Here is a 15,729-nt window from a genome sequence, read left to right as displayed (position 1 = left end):
AGGCTTTGTATACTGTCGTAATGAGGAGTTGGAGACTGGATGGGTTGCTTTTGGCAATGGCAAACTTCTTCATCGGCCTGTCTCTTTTGATAATAAGCCTCACTCCCTTTTCCAGGTCATTGACCAGAATACCCTTCAGGTAAAAAACAAAACAAAAAACAACCTACCAAAACCCTCATGTCTTTATTTCATAATATAGTAAGGAAATATTCTTAAATTATCAAAAATAATAATACTGATGTACTTTCAGCAAAATTTCTAATTTAAATGTAATTAGTTCTCTTGTGCTGGGAGTTTGCTTTTTCCCTTCATGAAACTGCTTCTGCAGATCCCCACTGATAGAGTTGCATGTCTGTGACAAAGTGGGAATGTTCTTAATGTTTTCTCTGAATACTGTGTGTGTGCCTCAGTTTCCCCTATGCAGTTCTTAAGTATCCAGGTGGTGGGATAAGGGTGTGTGATTGTGGCAGAGCCCTAGGGGGCCAGTGTGATGGTGTCTGCACATAGAATGGCCGACACCCTGTGTTCTGGGAACTGATGGCCTGGGCCCCTCCTCTGCAAAGGTGCCAACTGAAGGTGTTGGAGAACAAAGAGATCAGGTGGCCTCCTGGCCCGGGAAAGAGACAGAGGAGAGGAGGGGCTGGAGAGTTTGAGTTTGGAGCTGGCTGGGGAAATGGGGGGAGGCTCAGATGGGGCTCTGGTCTCCCTGCCTCCCAAGACGGACCTGACTGAGGGATCCTGTTCTCTGTACCTACAAGCTCTGTTTTAGACCATGTTCCTGTCATCTAATAAACCTTGTGTTTTACTGGCTGGCTGAGAGTCACGTCTGACTGTGGAATTGGGTGCATGACCCACTGGCTTCCCCAGGAGCCCCGCCTGTGCGCACTCACTGTGGGAAGCGCACGGTGTGGACAGGGATGCTGAATGCTCCGAGGTCAGCCCCAGGAAGGTCGAAGTTGTGTAAGCTTCTTGCCCTGGGGAGAGGAGGCTTCCCCAGAGTCCTGACTGGCTTTGTATGGAGTAGTTCCAGAGCATCGCCCGGTGACTCCGTGACAATGTCATGCCTCACAAACCATCTTACAAGTTACATTGTGTTACAGTGTTTATGCGCATACATCGCAAATTAATAGTATTTTAAAACAAAGCAAAATGATCTTTATCTTTAAACCAAATCTATTTAGAGCCCCCGATGCCTCCATTTTTCTTAGTACAAAAATGGTTGGCACCTTCACTTCTTGCTATAATTGTGTTTTGCAGACGAGCAACTATCCCTCTTGACAATGTTTTTCCATTGTGGTTTAAAGAAGTTTCACTGAAGAATAAGGAGTAAGGCTGTTTGTCTGTTTCCAGCCATATACAATGTTTCCCCAAATTAAGTGTTTGGATTCCTCATTAAATGAGTTTCCTTCCAGAATTTTGAGCAGAGATTTCAGTAAAGTAGGGTAAAGCTGATAACTATATTAATATTTACATTTTTCTAATAGTACTACATACATTTTTCAGCAGTTTGAAACCATGATCTTTTGTCTATTTTTAGATGGATAACTCTGTCTTGCTAGCATAGAATTTGTTAGTGTACAATACATCTATTTAGCAAACTGCATTCTCTCTCAAATCATAGCAAATTATAACTAGATAAGTAAGCATAATGAGTCTTGCTCAAGAATAACTAAAAAAACTCACTTTTTAAATTAATAGTCTGAAGAACAGCTTCAAAATGTGAACTGGACTCTCCTTCTTTCTTGCTTTCCTACTGATCTCTAGGTATGTCACGTACTCCCCATGCCAGTAAATCACTTCCCAGTTGGCAGTACTATGACCACAGTACATCTTTCTTCAGATGGTACCTATTTCTACTGGATCTGGTCTCCTGCAAGCCTGAATGAAAAAACACCAAAGGGACACTCTGTCTTTATGGATATTTTTGAACTTGTAGTAAGTGTATTTTCAATTACATTAGCAATTTGTGTGTTTATTTGTAGCAGACTTAGTTTAGTGACATGAATAACACTTCTTAAAATAGTAACATTTAATAAAGTTACTGGATATGTTAATTGTTCATTTGAGTGCTAGTACGTAACTTCAGGAATGCAGTTAAAACATTACAAGCAGTTGACATAGTGTTTAACAGGATGAAAAGCCGTACTATAAAATCTGCACTTCCAAGGGACATTCCAGTATTGCAGGCTTGCTTGTAACATGTGGTGTTAGTGTGAAATATATTATAGCATCATTATTACTCTGTTTCATACCGAAACAGTAATTTAAGTGTAAGTGCCTCATACTAAGTGGAGTTTGCTTACTCTGTATTATTGTTTTCTATTAAAATGATCTTATTGAATTTTAAGTTGTGTATGTAAGGCTAAAAAAGTGCACTTTATCACTCAAGTCTATAAATTTTGTACTGATTTTTTTTTTTATTTAAATTTTGGAGCTATATATGACAACAGTTTGAATTCCTTTCCTCTCAACAGCTCCTATACATCTTTGGTTGATTCTCTTGAGGTGCCAAAGAAATGTTAAAAATGTAATACTCAGGTTTAAACCTTGCATGTAATTGCTGATATTTATTTAAATGACAGTCTCCAGCAGTTTAAACAACTTCAGTCCTATAGAAGTTGAAACCACATCAATTTATTAATTTTTTTTTGGCATTGGTACAACTCTTAGCCCTGGTCTACACTAGGAGTTGAGGTCGAATTTAGCAGCGTTAAATCGATTTAACCCTGCACCCGTCCACACGACGAAGCCCTTTTTTTCGACTTAAAGGGCTCTTAAAATCGATTTCCTTTCTCCGCCCCCGACAAGGGGATTAGCGCTGAAATCGGCCTTGCTGGGTCAAATTTGAGGTACTGTGGATGCAATTTAGACGGTACTGGCCTCTGGGAGCTATCCCAGAGTGCTCCATTGTGACCGCTCTGGACAGCATTCTCAACTCAGATGCACTGGCCAGGTAGACAGGAAAAGGCCCGTGAACTTTTGAATTTCATTTCCTGTTCGGCCAGCGTGGCAAGCTGCAGGTGAGTGCAGAGCTCATCAGCAGAGGTGACCGTGCAGAGCTCATCAGCACTCATCAGCAGAGGTGACTGTGCAGCGCTCATCAGCAGAGGTGACCATGACGGAGTCCCAGAATCGCAAAAGAGCTCCAGCATGGACCGAACGGGAGGTACGGGATCTGATCACTGTATGGGGAGAGGAATTCATGCTATCAGAACTCCATTCCAATTTTCGAAATGCCAAAACATTTGTCAAAATCTCCTAGGGCATGAAGGACAGAGGCCATAACAGGGACCCGAAGCAGTGCCGCGTGAAACTTAAGGAGCTGAGGCAAGCCTACCAGAAAACCAGAGAGGCAAACGGCCGCTCCAGGTCAGAGCCCAAAACATGCCGCTTCTATGATGAGCTGCATGCCATTTTAGGGGGTTCAGCCACCACTACCCCAGCCGTGTTGTTTGACTCCTTCAATGGAGATGGAGGCAATACGGAAGCAGGTTTTGGGGACGAGGAAGATGATGATGACGATGATGAGGTTGTAGATAGCTCACAGCAAGCAAGCAGAGAAACCGGTTTTCCCGACAGCCAGGAACTGTTTCTCACCCTGGACCTGGAGCCAGTACCCCCCGAACCCACCCAAGGTTGCCTCCCAGACCTGCCAGGCAGAGAAGGGACCTCTGGTGAGTGTACCTTTTTAAATAGTATACATGGTTTAAAAGCAAGCGTGTTTAATGATTAATTTACCCTGGCATTCGCGGCCTGTACAGCTACTGGAAAAGTCTGTTAACGTGTCTGTGGATGGAGCGGAAATCCTCCAGGGACATCTCCATAAATTTCTCCTGGATGTACTCCCAAAGCCTTTGCAAAAGGTTTCTGGGGAGGGCAGCCTTAGTCCGTCCACCATGGTAGGACACTTTACCACGCCAGGCCAGTAGCACGTAGTTGGAAATCATTGCAGAACAAAGCATTGCAGTGTATGTTTGCGGGCGTTCAAACAACATCCGTTCTTTATCTCTCTGTTATCCTCAGGAGAGTGATATCATTCATGGTCACCTGGTTGAAATAGGGTGCTTTTCTTAAGGGGACATTCAGAGGTGCCCGTCCCTGCTGGGCTGTTTGCCTGTGGCTGAACAGAAATGTTCCCCGCTGTTAGCCACGGGGAGGGGGGAGGGGCTAGCTACGCACTGGGGGGAGGCAAAATGCGACCTTGTAATGAAAGCACATGTGCTATGTATGTAATGTTAACAGGAAGGTTTACCGTAAAAGAGTGTAGCCATTGTTCTATAAAATGTGGCTTTTTAAAAACCACTGTCCCTTTTTTTTTTCTCCACCAGCTGCATGTGTTTCAAGGATCACAGGATCTTCTCCTTCCCAGAGGCTAGCGAAGATTAGAAGGCGAAAAAAATGCACTCGTGATGAAATGTTCTCTGAGCTCATGCTGTCCTCCCACACTGACAGAGCACAGACGAATGCATGGAGGCAGACAATGTCAGAGTGCAGGAAAGCACAAAATGACTGGGAGGAGAGGTGGCGGGCTGAAGAGAGTAAGTGGCAGGCTGAAGAGAGGGCTGAAGCTGAAAGGTGGCGGCAGCATGATGAGAGGACGCAGGATTCAAGGCTGAGGCTGCTGGAGGACCAAACCAATATGTTCCAGCGTATGATGGAGCTGCAGGAAAGGCAGCAGGAGCACAGACCGCCGCTACAGCCCCTGTGTAACCAACCACCTTCCTCCCCAAGTTCCATGGCCTCCTCACCCAGACGCCCAAGAATGCGGTGGGGAGGCCTCCGGCAACCCGGCCACTCCACCCCAGAGGATTGCCCAAGCAACAGAAGGCTGGCATTCAATAAGTTTTAAAGTTTTAAACTTTTAAAGTGCTGGGTGGCCTTGTCCTTCCCTCCTCCACCACCCCTCCTGGTGCTTCTCTCCTCCACCACCGCTCCTGGGCAACCTTGGTAGTTATCCCCCTATTTGTGTGATGAATGAATAAAGAATGCATGAATGTGAAGCAACAATGACTTTATTGCCTCTGCAAGTGGTGATCGAAGGGAGTGGGGAGGGTGGTTAGCTTACAGGGAAGTAGAGTGAACCAAGGGGTGGGGGGTTTCATCAAGGAGAAACAAACAGAACTTTCATACCGTACCCTGTCCAGTCATGAAATTTGGTTTTCAAAGCTTCTCTAATGTGCACCGCGCCCTCCTATGCTCTTCTAACCGCCCTGGTGTCTGGCTGTGCATAATCAGCGGCCAGGCGATTTGCCTCAACCTCCCACCCAGCCATAAACATCTCCCCCTTACTCTCACAGATATTGTGGAGCGCAAAGCAAGCAGTAATAACAGTGGGAATATTGGTTTCGCTGAGGTCTAACCGAGTCAGTAAACTGCGCCAGCGTGCTTTTAAACGTCCAAATGCACATTCTACCACCATTCTGCACTTGCTCAGCCTTTAGCTGAACAGCTCCTGACTACTGTCCAGGCTGCCTGTGTATGGCTTCAGGAGCCCTGGCATTAAGGGATAGGCTGGGTCCCCAAGGATAACTATAGGCATTTCAACATCCCCAACAGTTATTTTCTGGTCTGGGAATAAAGTCCCATCCTGCAGCTTTTGAAACAGACCAGAGTTCCTGAAGATGCGAGCGTCATGTACCTTTCCTGGCCATCCCACGTTGATGTTGGTGAAACGTCCCTTGTGATCCACCAGAGCTTGCAGCACTATTGAAAAGTACCCCTTGAGGTTTATGTACTCGCCAGCTTGGTGCTTCGGTGCCAAGATAGGGATATGGGTTCTGTCTATGGCTCCACCACAGTTAAGGAATCCCATTGCAGCAAAGCCATCCACTGTGATCCGCACATTTCCCAGGGTCACTACCCTTGATATCAGCAGATCTTTGATTGCGTTGGCTACTTGCATCACAGCGGCTCCCACAGTAGATTTGTCTGCCGTTGCTCTGACAGAGGGAGGGGGCGACTGACAACATGGCTTACGGGGTTGGCTTACAGGGAATTAAAATCAACAAAGGGGATGGCTTTACATCAAGGAGAAACAAACAACTGTCACACAGAATGGCCCCCTCAAGGATTGAACTCAAAACCTTGGGTTTAGCAGGCCAATGCTCAACCCACTGAGCTATCACTCCCCCAGCTATTTCAGGCAGGACTGAATCTCCATTAAACTTTTCAAGGTGCCCTTGACAGACCTCACTGAAATGATTGTTGGCTGTTTATTTCATGGAGGGAGGGAGGGGGAGCAAATGAATACAAAACAAATCTGGTGTATTGCTTGTTTTGATCCACTCTATCTATCTTTTACATCTTTGGCTGGCAGCAGACGGTGCAGTAGGACTGCTAGCCATCCTCATCTCCTGGCTGCTCACTGTAAGATGGTACAGTAGGACTGCCGGCAGGGCTAAAGAGAATGACCTGGTCGAGTCACTTGTATTTTAGTCCCTGCGCCCATGTCTGCCCAGGCGCTCCTGACCGACCTTACCGAGGCAGCCAGGAGCACCTCGGACATGATGATGATGGTTATCAGGCCTATTGCACCATCTGCTGCCACAAGGCAATGGGTTGCTTCTGTGTAGCAATGCAGTACCGCATCTGCCAGCACCCAGGAGACGTACGGTGACAGTGAGCTGAGCGGGCTCCATGCTTGCTGTGGTATGGCGTCTGCACAGGTTACTCAGGAAAAAAGGCACGAAACGATTGTCTGCCATTGCTTTCACGGAGGGAGGGAGGGCCTGACGACATGTATCCAGAATCACCCGCGACAATGTTTTTGCCCCATTAGGCATTGGGATCTCAACCCAGAATTCCAATGGGCTGCAGAGACTGCGGGAATTGTGGGATAGCTACCCACAGTGCAATGCGCTAGTCTCGGTACTGTGGAAGCACTCCGAGTTAATGCACTTCGAGCATTTTGTGTGCGGGGACACACAATCGACTATATAAAAACGACTTCTAAAAACCGACTTCTATAAAATTGACCTAATTTCATAGTGTAGACATACCCTTAGTATTGTCAGTACCAATAGACTTGTGCAGTGGGTATATTGGAAGCAGTATAAATAGAATTGATGAGCAAGAATCGGAAATGTAGGACTGAAAAGCACCTCAATAGGTCATCTAGTCCAGTCCTCTGCACTTAGGCAGGACTAAGTATTATCTAGATATGATACAGCTGTGGGCAATAGTGCAGGTTCTAACTCCCTAACTTGCAGCAGACTCCCACTGTACTGGCCCCCTGAACTATTATTCTCCAATTTGCATGGAATCTTAAGAAGGAGTTAAGGACTTAAAAATAAATCTAATTTGGCAAACATATAAAGGTGAAGGGTCTTCCCATTAAGGTAAGGGATTCTCCAATTCATTTCCTTTGTGTATTGCTAGAAAAAATGAGTTTCAGTTTCTGAACGACCTCCAGTTGCGTCCCTTCAGAATGTGAGCACTCTGGGCTGGTGTTTCTGGCCTTGGTACTCTGTTAGGAATGTCTTTTGCAGGGGAATCACTTTAGAAAAAGCCTTCATTCATTCCTGTTGACAACTCAGCCACTGTCTGACTTTTTGTGGCGTTACTAGTTAAAATACTCAATTTATTAAATTTCTGATCAACATAACTGTGCTGGTAAAAATATTTAGTGTAGGTTAGGGGTGTGCTTTAAAAAAAAAAAAAAGACATAGCTATATCCGTGCTTATGCTAATGTAACTTACACTGGTATTCAGAGAACAGATATATTAGTATAACTATACTGGTAAAATCTTCTTAGGTTAGACATGGCCTAGAACTTTCCCAGAACTGCATTATGTAGGGAAAATCTTCCGTTCAGTTTTTCAGCTAATGTGTGACTTAGACTTTTACAAAACTTACTCATAAAAATTTATTTTTATTTTAGTATATTATATTTGTTATAGTTAAAAATCTAACTACTGGATTTTATATAATAACTTTAATTTTATTTCTGGAAAGTTATTTATGGCAACTGGACTACTACTTTTCTATTTTCCAAAGTAAAAAATGTCTAAAGATGATCAGTCATGATATGATTTTGGCCATGATATAATAATCTATATTTCTAGGTATTTTAGTCACATCATTCACCATGGTGTCAGATTTCCTTGCATACATCTGGATCTGGTTTTTGCTTCTCTTCTCATTTTGTGAGCATGGAGGAATAAAATCCTCAATCTGTTAGGGACTTAAATATCTAAGGATCTTTTTTTTTTCATTTGCATAGGTAGAAAATGATATATGTATAGCAAACCCTCTACAGGAGCGCATTATTCTAATGAGAAAAGAGGGAGAATCTGCAAAGAGTATAAATGAGATGCTTCTGAGTAGGCTTTCAAGGTACAGAGCCTCCCCGTCAGCAACACTGGCTGCTCTAACTGGCTCTACAATTTCCAATACATTGAAAGAGGACCAAGCAGGTCAGAAGAGTTCTCTTCTTCTTTACAATAATTTTTCACTTTTGTTTGCAGTGATGCATATTTACAAAATTATTTCTCTAGCTGTAGAATTCTGAAAATCCTACATACCTGTACATATAGTGTCTTTAAGTTTAGGCTCTTTACACTGCCATCATATACATTACTTTTACGAATTTCTTAGGATTTATTAAAATTCTTAAAGTTGTGTGAATTTCTTGTAAAGATCATTGCTTTTGGAATACCTCATGCAAATACATACTTCAGTACAAGTGCTTAACACTCAAAGTTCTAATAGCAAAATAACAGTTCATATTCATGTAAAATACACAGCTGCAAGGGAAAAAAATTGATCATGCAAAAACTGTAGCTGTGGTAAACACAGCACCCTTTTGTTGCTAGTTTATGGTTCAGTTCTGCCACCCTTACTCTGACTGATAGTCCCATAGCTTTCAATGGGACTATTTCAAGAGTTACTCCTGGGGGAATTCTGTGCTTCTGCATGTGTGCATAATTAATGAGCCAGGTAATGCCTCTTCATTATTGGTGAAATAGCAAATATGTGTGACATGGTTATTGGTATACTGATTGTTTATATATTACAGTATTACTATTCTTTATGACTTTATTGAAACTACTATATTAGTTTCACTTTAGTTTAGACAGGGTGTTTGAGTAGTGTACTGATCACTTTCTTTGCATTCTGGGGATTTTTTTAAAGTTCCTTTTCTGGACAAACTTTCTACGTGTATGTCTTGAATAGTTCTCTTCCTTTCTTCAAATATGCATTAAATAACCTGGAACCCTGGCTTCACTGACTAGTGATGAGATTACTGTATGCATATGGATTTTAAAATATCTCATGTATCCAGTTACATGTTGTTATAAATTCCTAAATTAAGGAAATACTCTAACCAGTGGAATGTATATTTACACCACTGCAAATATTTTCCTAGTGTTTTTGCACATACCCTTTAGATTGTTACAGGGAGTGGAAAGAGGTATAATGGAGATCTTGAAAAAACTTTGTCTAGTAGTGAATAGGAGTGCTTCAGAAAATAAAATATGGGTTCCTCTTGAACAGTCAGTATTCAGAGCAGTGTTGATCAGCTTTGGCTGGAGGCTAGATCACCATGATTTAATGGATATGGGACAGGGTAGGGGGATTTCAAGGGATTAAAAAGTGGTAGTTAATCCTAGAGGGCCTCTTGTCTTAAAACTCCTTGGGCTTTAAAATGTTGCTCGTGATATTTTGCCATCTTAGACATCGTTAGGGCAGATTTTTGTTTGCTTCTCTGTATTTTATACTTTCTATTAGCTTTTAGATTTTTTTCTGATGTTTTTGTTGTCGTCATTATGGAAACTAGGGCTTCTTATTTGTATTCATATTTAAAGATTGTTTTATTCAAATTATATTTTAAAATGCCACTGACACCGTGCATGCCCTCTGAGGAATTATCTCCTAATGAGGGGGGGAATCTTTAGAGTCCACTGGCCAGCCCCACAAGTAACTTCCAAAGGCTGCAAAAATGTTAGATTTATCAGTATTTCTGATGGATTTATTTAAACTCCAAAATAGATTGTATTTAGGACTTCTGTCTTGCTTGCTCTCTATATCTTATAAATGCTCTCTATATCTTATAAAATAAATCTCTCTATATCTTACTAATTGTTTGATTCATTGCTTTATTTAACATTTCAGCTGCTAACACTAGTTGTGGGCTACCACTAAAAATGTTACGAAAGACTCCAATGTACACATGTGGAACATATTTGGTGATGTTGGTCCCACCTCCAGGTGGGTCAGGCAGCTCTGCGACACGATCACTGTTTGGTGGGACAAGTGGTTTGTCATCTTTGAAAAGTAAGTTGTTGGCTTTTTTGTTATCTCTACAGCAGATTTCAGAGACTCTCTTTTTTATCATATTTTAAACTGTTGAGAAATTAATTTGAGATTTTTTTTTTTTAAAGTTCTTGCTTCTAGCTTGGTATACAATATTTCAGATGGGCAGTTCACAAGCCGAGCGGATCTCATTGATGCCGCAGGAAGTTCGCTTGGACGTGGTGCCCTAATACCAGGACTTGGTAAGAAATACATTTATTTTTAGGGACATTCAGTGTTAGAGATAGCAATCTCTATTTTCTAAATTATTTCTTTCAATTTACAGTAACTTCCACTTTCTTTTGTAAAATTAAATAAATAAAATTACAACTTAGAAAATGTGATGTGAAAATTCTAAAGAGAGGTTTTTTCCTGGTTTCTTATGCTTTGGTTTGCAAATTTTGAAGGTGCACTCTCTCTTCTAGAGAGTGAGAAGAGGTATTTACCCTAGGTGGAGAGAACTTGGAAGATTTTTTAAATATCCTTTGTATTACAAACTCTTAAAAGAAAGAGTCAGTGTTTAGAAGATTTGAACTTTCCTATCTTCACTTTAAAAAATAAATGTATTAACCAGGAAGATTTCTGCTTATATTTTCTTATTTCCCTGTGACTTTGGTTTTCACAGCTTCACTTGCATTTGCATTCTGGACTTGGATTACTTCTGCCAGCTCAATAGTCAGAATGATACAAAATAGAATAGGAATAAATTGTTAAACACCAGCTACGCTAGGTACCAACAGGGTTTTAAACAATGCTTAATTAAAATGTTAACTAGGATCTATATAGGACTCGCGTTGACAAGGATCAAAGGTATAATTTTTTTAAATGTTCGCTATAATACTTTGGCCAACATGTTTTGAAACTCTAGCGCAGACAGGGCTAGGAGTATTTTAACATGCTAATCAATCAAGCTGAAGGTTCACCTCAATCCGCTTAATGTCTGTCACAATACTACTAGTCCAGTCTACCCTTGAGTTTTGAAATGTGCTTAAATATCTTCTATCCTATCCTAGTCTAGACAAGCCTATAGAAGAATTTTCTGTAATCTCATGCAGTGGGGATAGTGCCAAGTTCATACTTTTCCTCTCTCTCCTTCTTATAATTTCTCAAGATCCAGCTATGACGCTCTCACGCCATTCTTGTTTTTTCGATCTATTGTGCCCACTTGTAGGCTCCTCAGGGAAGATGTCTATTTGCTTACCACTCTTCACCAGTTGCACAGCACCATACATGCCACCAGCTCTATAAATAACCTGCCAAAATGGTAACAGCAAGGCTATTAAATTCAAAACAAATGCAATTAATTATGAATAGAGATAGCTAAAGTATTTGAAACTGCTTTACCAATTTTTCTTGAACAGCAGCATAAGCAAGGGGTAAAAATTTTGAGGTCCGTGGTAACTTTTAAAAATCTTGAATGACATAACCACCTCCCCCCCATGTCCGTCACGAAGTACGGTAATTTTGTCAAGTGTCCGTTGAGCAACATGGTGGTGCCGACCCCTGAGCATAAGATGCTAGCCCCAGCATTTCAGCCAGATGACTAATTGGTAGCAAGCAATTTGAGTGATAAGGACACTGAGGAATACTAAATATAGCACTTAAGGCATTTATTTGTTGGCGCATGAGGGGTTTGCACTAACCACATTAAGAAATTTGCTTTAAAAGACTGTTATTCTTAACCCTTATCCTTAAGCACCTTGATGTGTCACATAATGTAATTGAGTTAACTTTAGAAAACACATTAAATCCACATCTGATATAGCAATGTTTGAATTGCTTTCCAAGAAAAAAATTCTAATAGAAAATACTATCATCAGACAACTTTTTAATAAATAAAAACTATATTGAATCTTTTTTTGTATATTCTCTCTTCAGGTGCATGTTATGATACTATGAATAACATGATATGGACGTGCTCTAATGACTATATTGATCAATGGTGTAATCCTGGAAACCAAGCATTCCATTATGTCTGTCAGAGGCTGGGAGTTAGTCATATCATCACAGAGCCCAGAGGTGAGCATATAGTCAGCACTTTGTATAAGTGTAAGTAAAATATGAGATTAACATAGTCGAAACTCACATAAAGCACTGAACATACTTTCTTTAGAAAGCCACAAGATTAGTTACAGCATATTACAAAATTACTTGATCGTTATTGAAGATAAGAAAAAAGCTTTTTTTTGTGCATGTTTATTGGTTTTCTGACTTCTGCCTTTAACACTTTTAAAAACTTGAACAGAAATCTCTTACCTTTAATGCAGACGATAGCTCTGAAGTGCTGCAGAATTTCAGTGATGCTAATGATGGTTTCATAACATATTTTAAAAATGAATGTAAACTTGATATATTCACCTCTGTGTTCATAGAGAGAAGTGTGGTCATTTATTTTTTTTTCTTTCAGGAGATGCTATAACCACAAATGAGGTTATCAACCAGTTACTGCACCACGTTGGTGCCATGTGCATACACCAACTAAATCTGCTTGCAGCCAGTAACAATCTCCCAATAACAAATTTTTTGGGCAAACAACATCCAATTGAAGCACACCATCTCAGCAGTATTTGCGACATCATGGAGAAAGCTATGGTGAATGGAGATACTTGCATTATACGCTGCATCCTTGTTGTCTTTCAGGTATAAACAAATCTTAAATATATTTTAAAATTAACTCTGTAAAGGAGACTTTAAGAATGCAGACCAGCAAGTAAGCCTTTTTTTAAATGAATGGTGACTTTGTATTGAGTGGAGAAGAGCTAATGGACATTAACCTAGAGATAACTTCTTATTTTGCATTTCTAGAATGTGTTATAACCTAAAATTAGACCTCTTTGAGTTCTCATCTATGTTTTACAAATTGGATAAGATCCAGAGAGGTTAAGTTATTTGCTCAAGGACAAGGGTGGTTTGTCTAGTTTTTGTTAAGACACTGATCACAGATTCAGTAGATCTGGGTTCAATTCCTGACTACCACCAACTTTGAGCAACCTTGGAGAAATTATTTAGAGTGTTGGCCATAAAAATGTTTAAAGTTGACCTAACTCTGCTTCCATTTGAGCCACTATGTTATAGGTGCTTTCCTGTATGAAGCACTTGCCTTGAGTAGAGAAGAAATTTGTTTTTAATATTGCTGTATTTTATAACTATTGTTTTTTGTAGGTGGTTTTTAAATTTTTCTTCAGCCCCCAAACTGAGAGAAATAGAGACATTATTAGAAGGTCTGGCCTTTTACTTTGGCAGTTACTGATGGCACCAAAGAGCCAGATTTGCCCTGAAATTCAGAAGGAGGTCTGTCTAGCAATCAGGTAAATACCAATGTTACTTTGTCAAAACAAAGTGAAACTAAGATCTTAAAGATAGTTATGAAAAATCATAACCTGAATGTAATTTCTTATTTCTTAGTACACTGAGCCATTCAAGTTAAAAATACAGCTAATCTGAACTTTATTATAAGAATTCAGGATTTTGTGTGTAAACTATGCCTTTGGCAAATTTTAGATAAATATGATCAGATCTTGCAAATTTGGTTGGTTTGGAGGGGAAGAAAAATGCAAGATGTTATATTAAGTGGTGATGGTGATGCAGTATGCAATAACTACATTATGCCTACTTTAAATTGCTCCTGCAGTTCCTACTGGCTACACTTTTTTTCTTTTTCTTTTAACCTAATCAGGAGTATGGTGTTACATAGCTGTCATGTTTCACCCAAGAGTTGTCTGCATTCAGTGACGGGTGTAGTGTGTTTGTGTGTGTGGTTTATATATGCTCTGGGGTGAAAGAATCTATGTAAATGATGGTGGTTAGAGCAATGTTTCAGAAAGCAGATTTGAGGTTTTTTTGTGTGTGTATGGGGGGGTGTGAACAGGAGTGTGGGGACAAGTGAAGTGAGTGGGGTTTGGGGATGCTATAGGTTGAGGATGATTTTGGAAAAGTATGAAATGGGTTGCAAGGGTATCCAGGTGGCTTGGGGTGGCAGGAGACTTGTGTTTAGAGATGAGAAACCTGTGATGTATAGGAGTCCTGGGATGGGGAGAGCCCAGTGTCTTTGTGTTGCGGCATCAGCACCTAACAGATGCTTCAGCTCCCCAGCACACTAGGCAGTAGTGCTGAGGGAGCAGTGTCACTGAGCCTGAAAGGCACTGCTGTCTCATTTGAGCTACAAGCTGTGAAACCTTTCTGTGGTTTGTCATGACAGCAGAGTGACCAAGTAGAGGACAATAAAGTGGAAAAAATGCAATTGTGTATCAAGAGAATCAGAAAATGTGCATCTCAAGGGCAAATAATGTTGTCTCAGGTAACCTAATCACAGATTGCAAATCTGCTTTCAAGTGGGAAATGTTCCAAAGCTTGAGAACAAAATCTTCCAAAGATCAACCTGTGTGCCTTTCTTATAAACCACTAAGTTACAAAATGTACACAGCCATTTAAATGCACTAGAGAACAGTAGTACGTGTTTGGTTTGAAGGCCGTCTTTTCAGGTTTTATATATGCTGCTGACTGTGTTTACTGCGGATATTGATAGAACAACAGTTAAGTAGTTGTTACAGTATTTGACTAGATTCATTGTTTTTGGTCAGCAAATATTTTAAAGCATTGTATCTTATGTAAGCAAAGGAGCAGATCTGTAATGTTCAGGAAGGATTTCTTCTTATTGTAGTAAAATAATAAATTCCAAGTTAACTTTGAGGTTCATATTTTCTGACTTGAATTTTGAGTTAAATAAATTGTGTTGTAAGGTACTATGAAATGTAGAATCTCCATGTGGTGATGGCTATTCTAAGTCTACATTTCAAAGTGACTTGACTGTGATCAGTCTTGGGTCAGAGACTGAGTTGGGGAAAAAACTGCAGAAATCTTGGCTCCAGTTCACTCTTGTAAAATGAACAGTAGACCACACACTTATGTTTGGTATGAGACACATTTAATAAGGTAAAACATGTCCATATAGTAGCTCCTTTAACACTATAAGCCAGTGGTCTCCAAAGTGGGGTGCGCAAGACAATCGATTGTGGGGGGCGCAGCAGGAGGAGCACCGCAGGAGGGAAAAAATAAAGGGGGGGGAGGTGGGGCGGCCCTGAGTCCTCCGGCCCATGGATGAGCAGGGGCAGCCGCGCTGCTGACGGCCGGAAAGAAGCAGCACTTTCCCCTTCAAAGCTGGCCAGAGAGAAGCGGCGCTTTGAAGGGGAAGGCGCTGCTTCTCTCCGGCCACTGGCTGCACGGCTGCCCCTGCTCCTCCTGAGTCCTCCGGCCCATGCTCTCAGGCTGCATTCCGAAAGGGGCTTTAGAGTGCAGGCCAGGGCCCCAGGGCCCCCTTAGCCCAGGACCCTGAAGCCCCTAAAGCTCCTGCGTTCCAGGTGGCCCTGCCCGGGTTGGGGAGGCAGCTCCCAGAAGCGCTGCGCAGAGCCACCTGCACACACCCCTGCACCAAACAG

The 15,729-nt window shown here is 41.3% G+C and overlaps 2 protein-coding genes across 8 annotated transcripts in view; both read left to right on the top strand.

The window, feature by feature from the left end:
- The window catches only part of HECTD4 (HECT domain E3 ubiquitin protein ligase 4), a 124,891-nt gene that overhangs the window by 33,173 nt on the left and 75,989 nt on the right, over window positions 1-15,729 (top strand). For all 7 annotated transcript variants that reach the window (XM_048821605.2, XM_048821603.2, XM_048821604.2 and 4 more), the window contains exons 6-13: window positions 1-139; window positions 1,765-1,935; window positions 8,223-8,415; window positions 10,115-10,276; window positions 10,384-10,497; window positions 12,173-12,313; window positions 12,702-12,934; window positions 13,457-13,602. In XM_048821605.2, the coding sequence (XP_048677562.2) occupies window positions 1-139; window positions 1,765-1,935; window positions 8,223-8,415; window positions 10,115-10,276; window positions 10,384-10,497; window positions 12,173-12,313; window positions 12,702-12,934; window positions 13,457-13,602 (1,299 nt within the window). The remainder of the gene's footprint in view (window positions 140-1,764; window positions 1,936-8,222; window positions 8,416-10,114; window positions 10,277-10,383; window positions 10,498-12,172; window positions 12,314-12,701; window positions 12,935-13,456; window positions 13,603-15,729) is intronic.
- On the top strand, window positions 3,126-4,923 carry LOC142069360 (uncharacterized). The gene is made up of 2 exons (XM_075120181.1): window positions 3,126-3,674; window positions 4,329-4,923. The coding sequence occupies exons 1-2, from the start codon at window positions 3,266-3,268 to the stop codon at window positions 4,847-4,849; spliced, it is 930 nt and encodes a 309-aa protein (XP_074976282.1). The 5' UTR covers window positions 3,126-3,265; the 3' UTR covers window positions 4,850-4,923.

Source organism: Caretta caretta, chromosome 15 (assembly GCF_965140235.1).
Source record: "Caretta caretta isolate rCarCar2 chromosome 15, rCarCar1.hap1, whole genome shotgun sequence".
Lineage (NCBI taxonomy): Eukaryota > Metazoa > Chordata > Testudines > Cheloniidae > Caretta > Caretta caretta.
Note: the sequence above shows the minus strand (reverse complement) of the source record. Positions and strands in the feature narration are given on the sequence as shown.

Coding starts and splice junctions, on each gene's coding strand:
- LOC142069360 (XM_075120181.1), top strand. CDS start 3,266: ATGAAGGACAGAGGCCATAACAGGGACCCGAAGCAGTGCCGCGTGAAA. Junction 3,675..4,328: donor AGGCAGAGAAGGGACCTCTG/GTGAGTGTACCT, acceptor TTTCTCCACCAG/CTGCATGTGTTTCAAGGATC.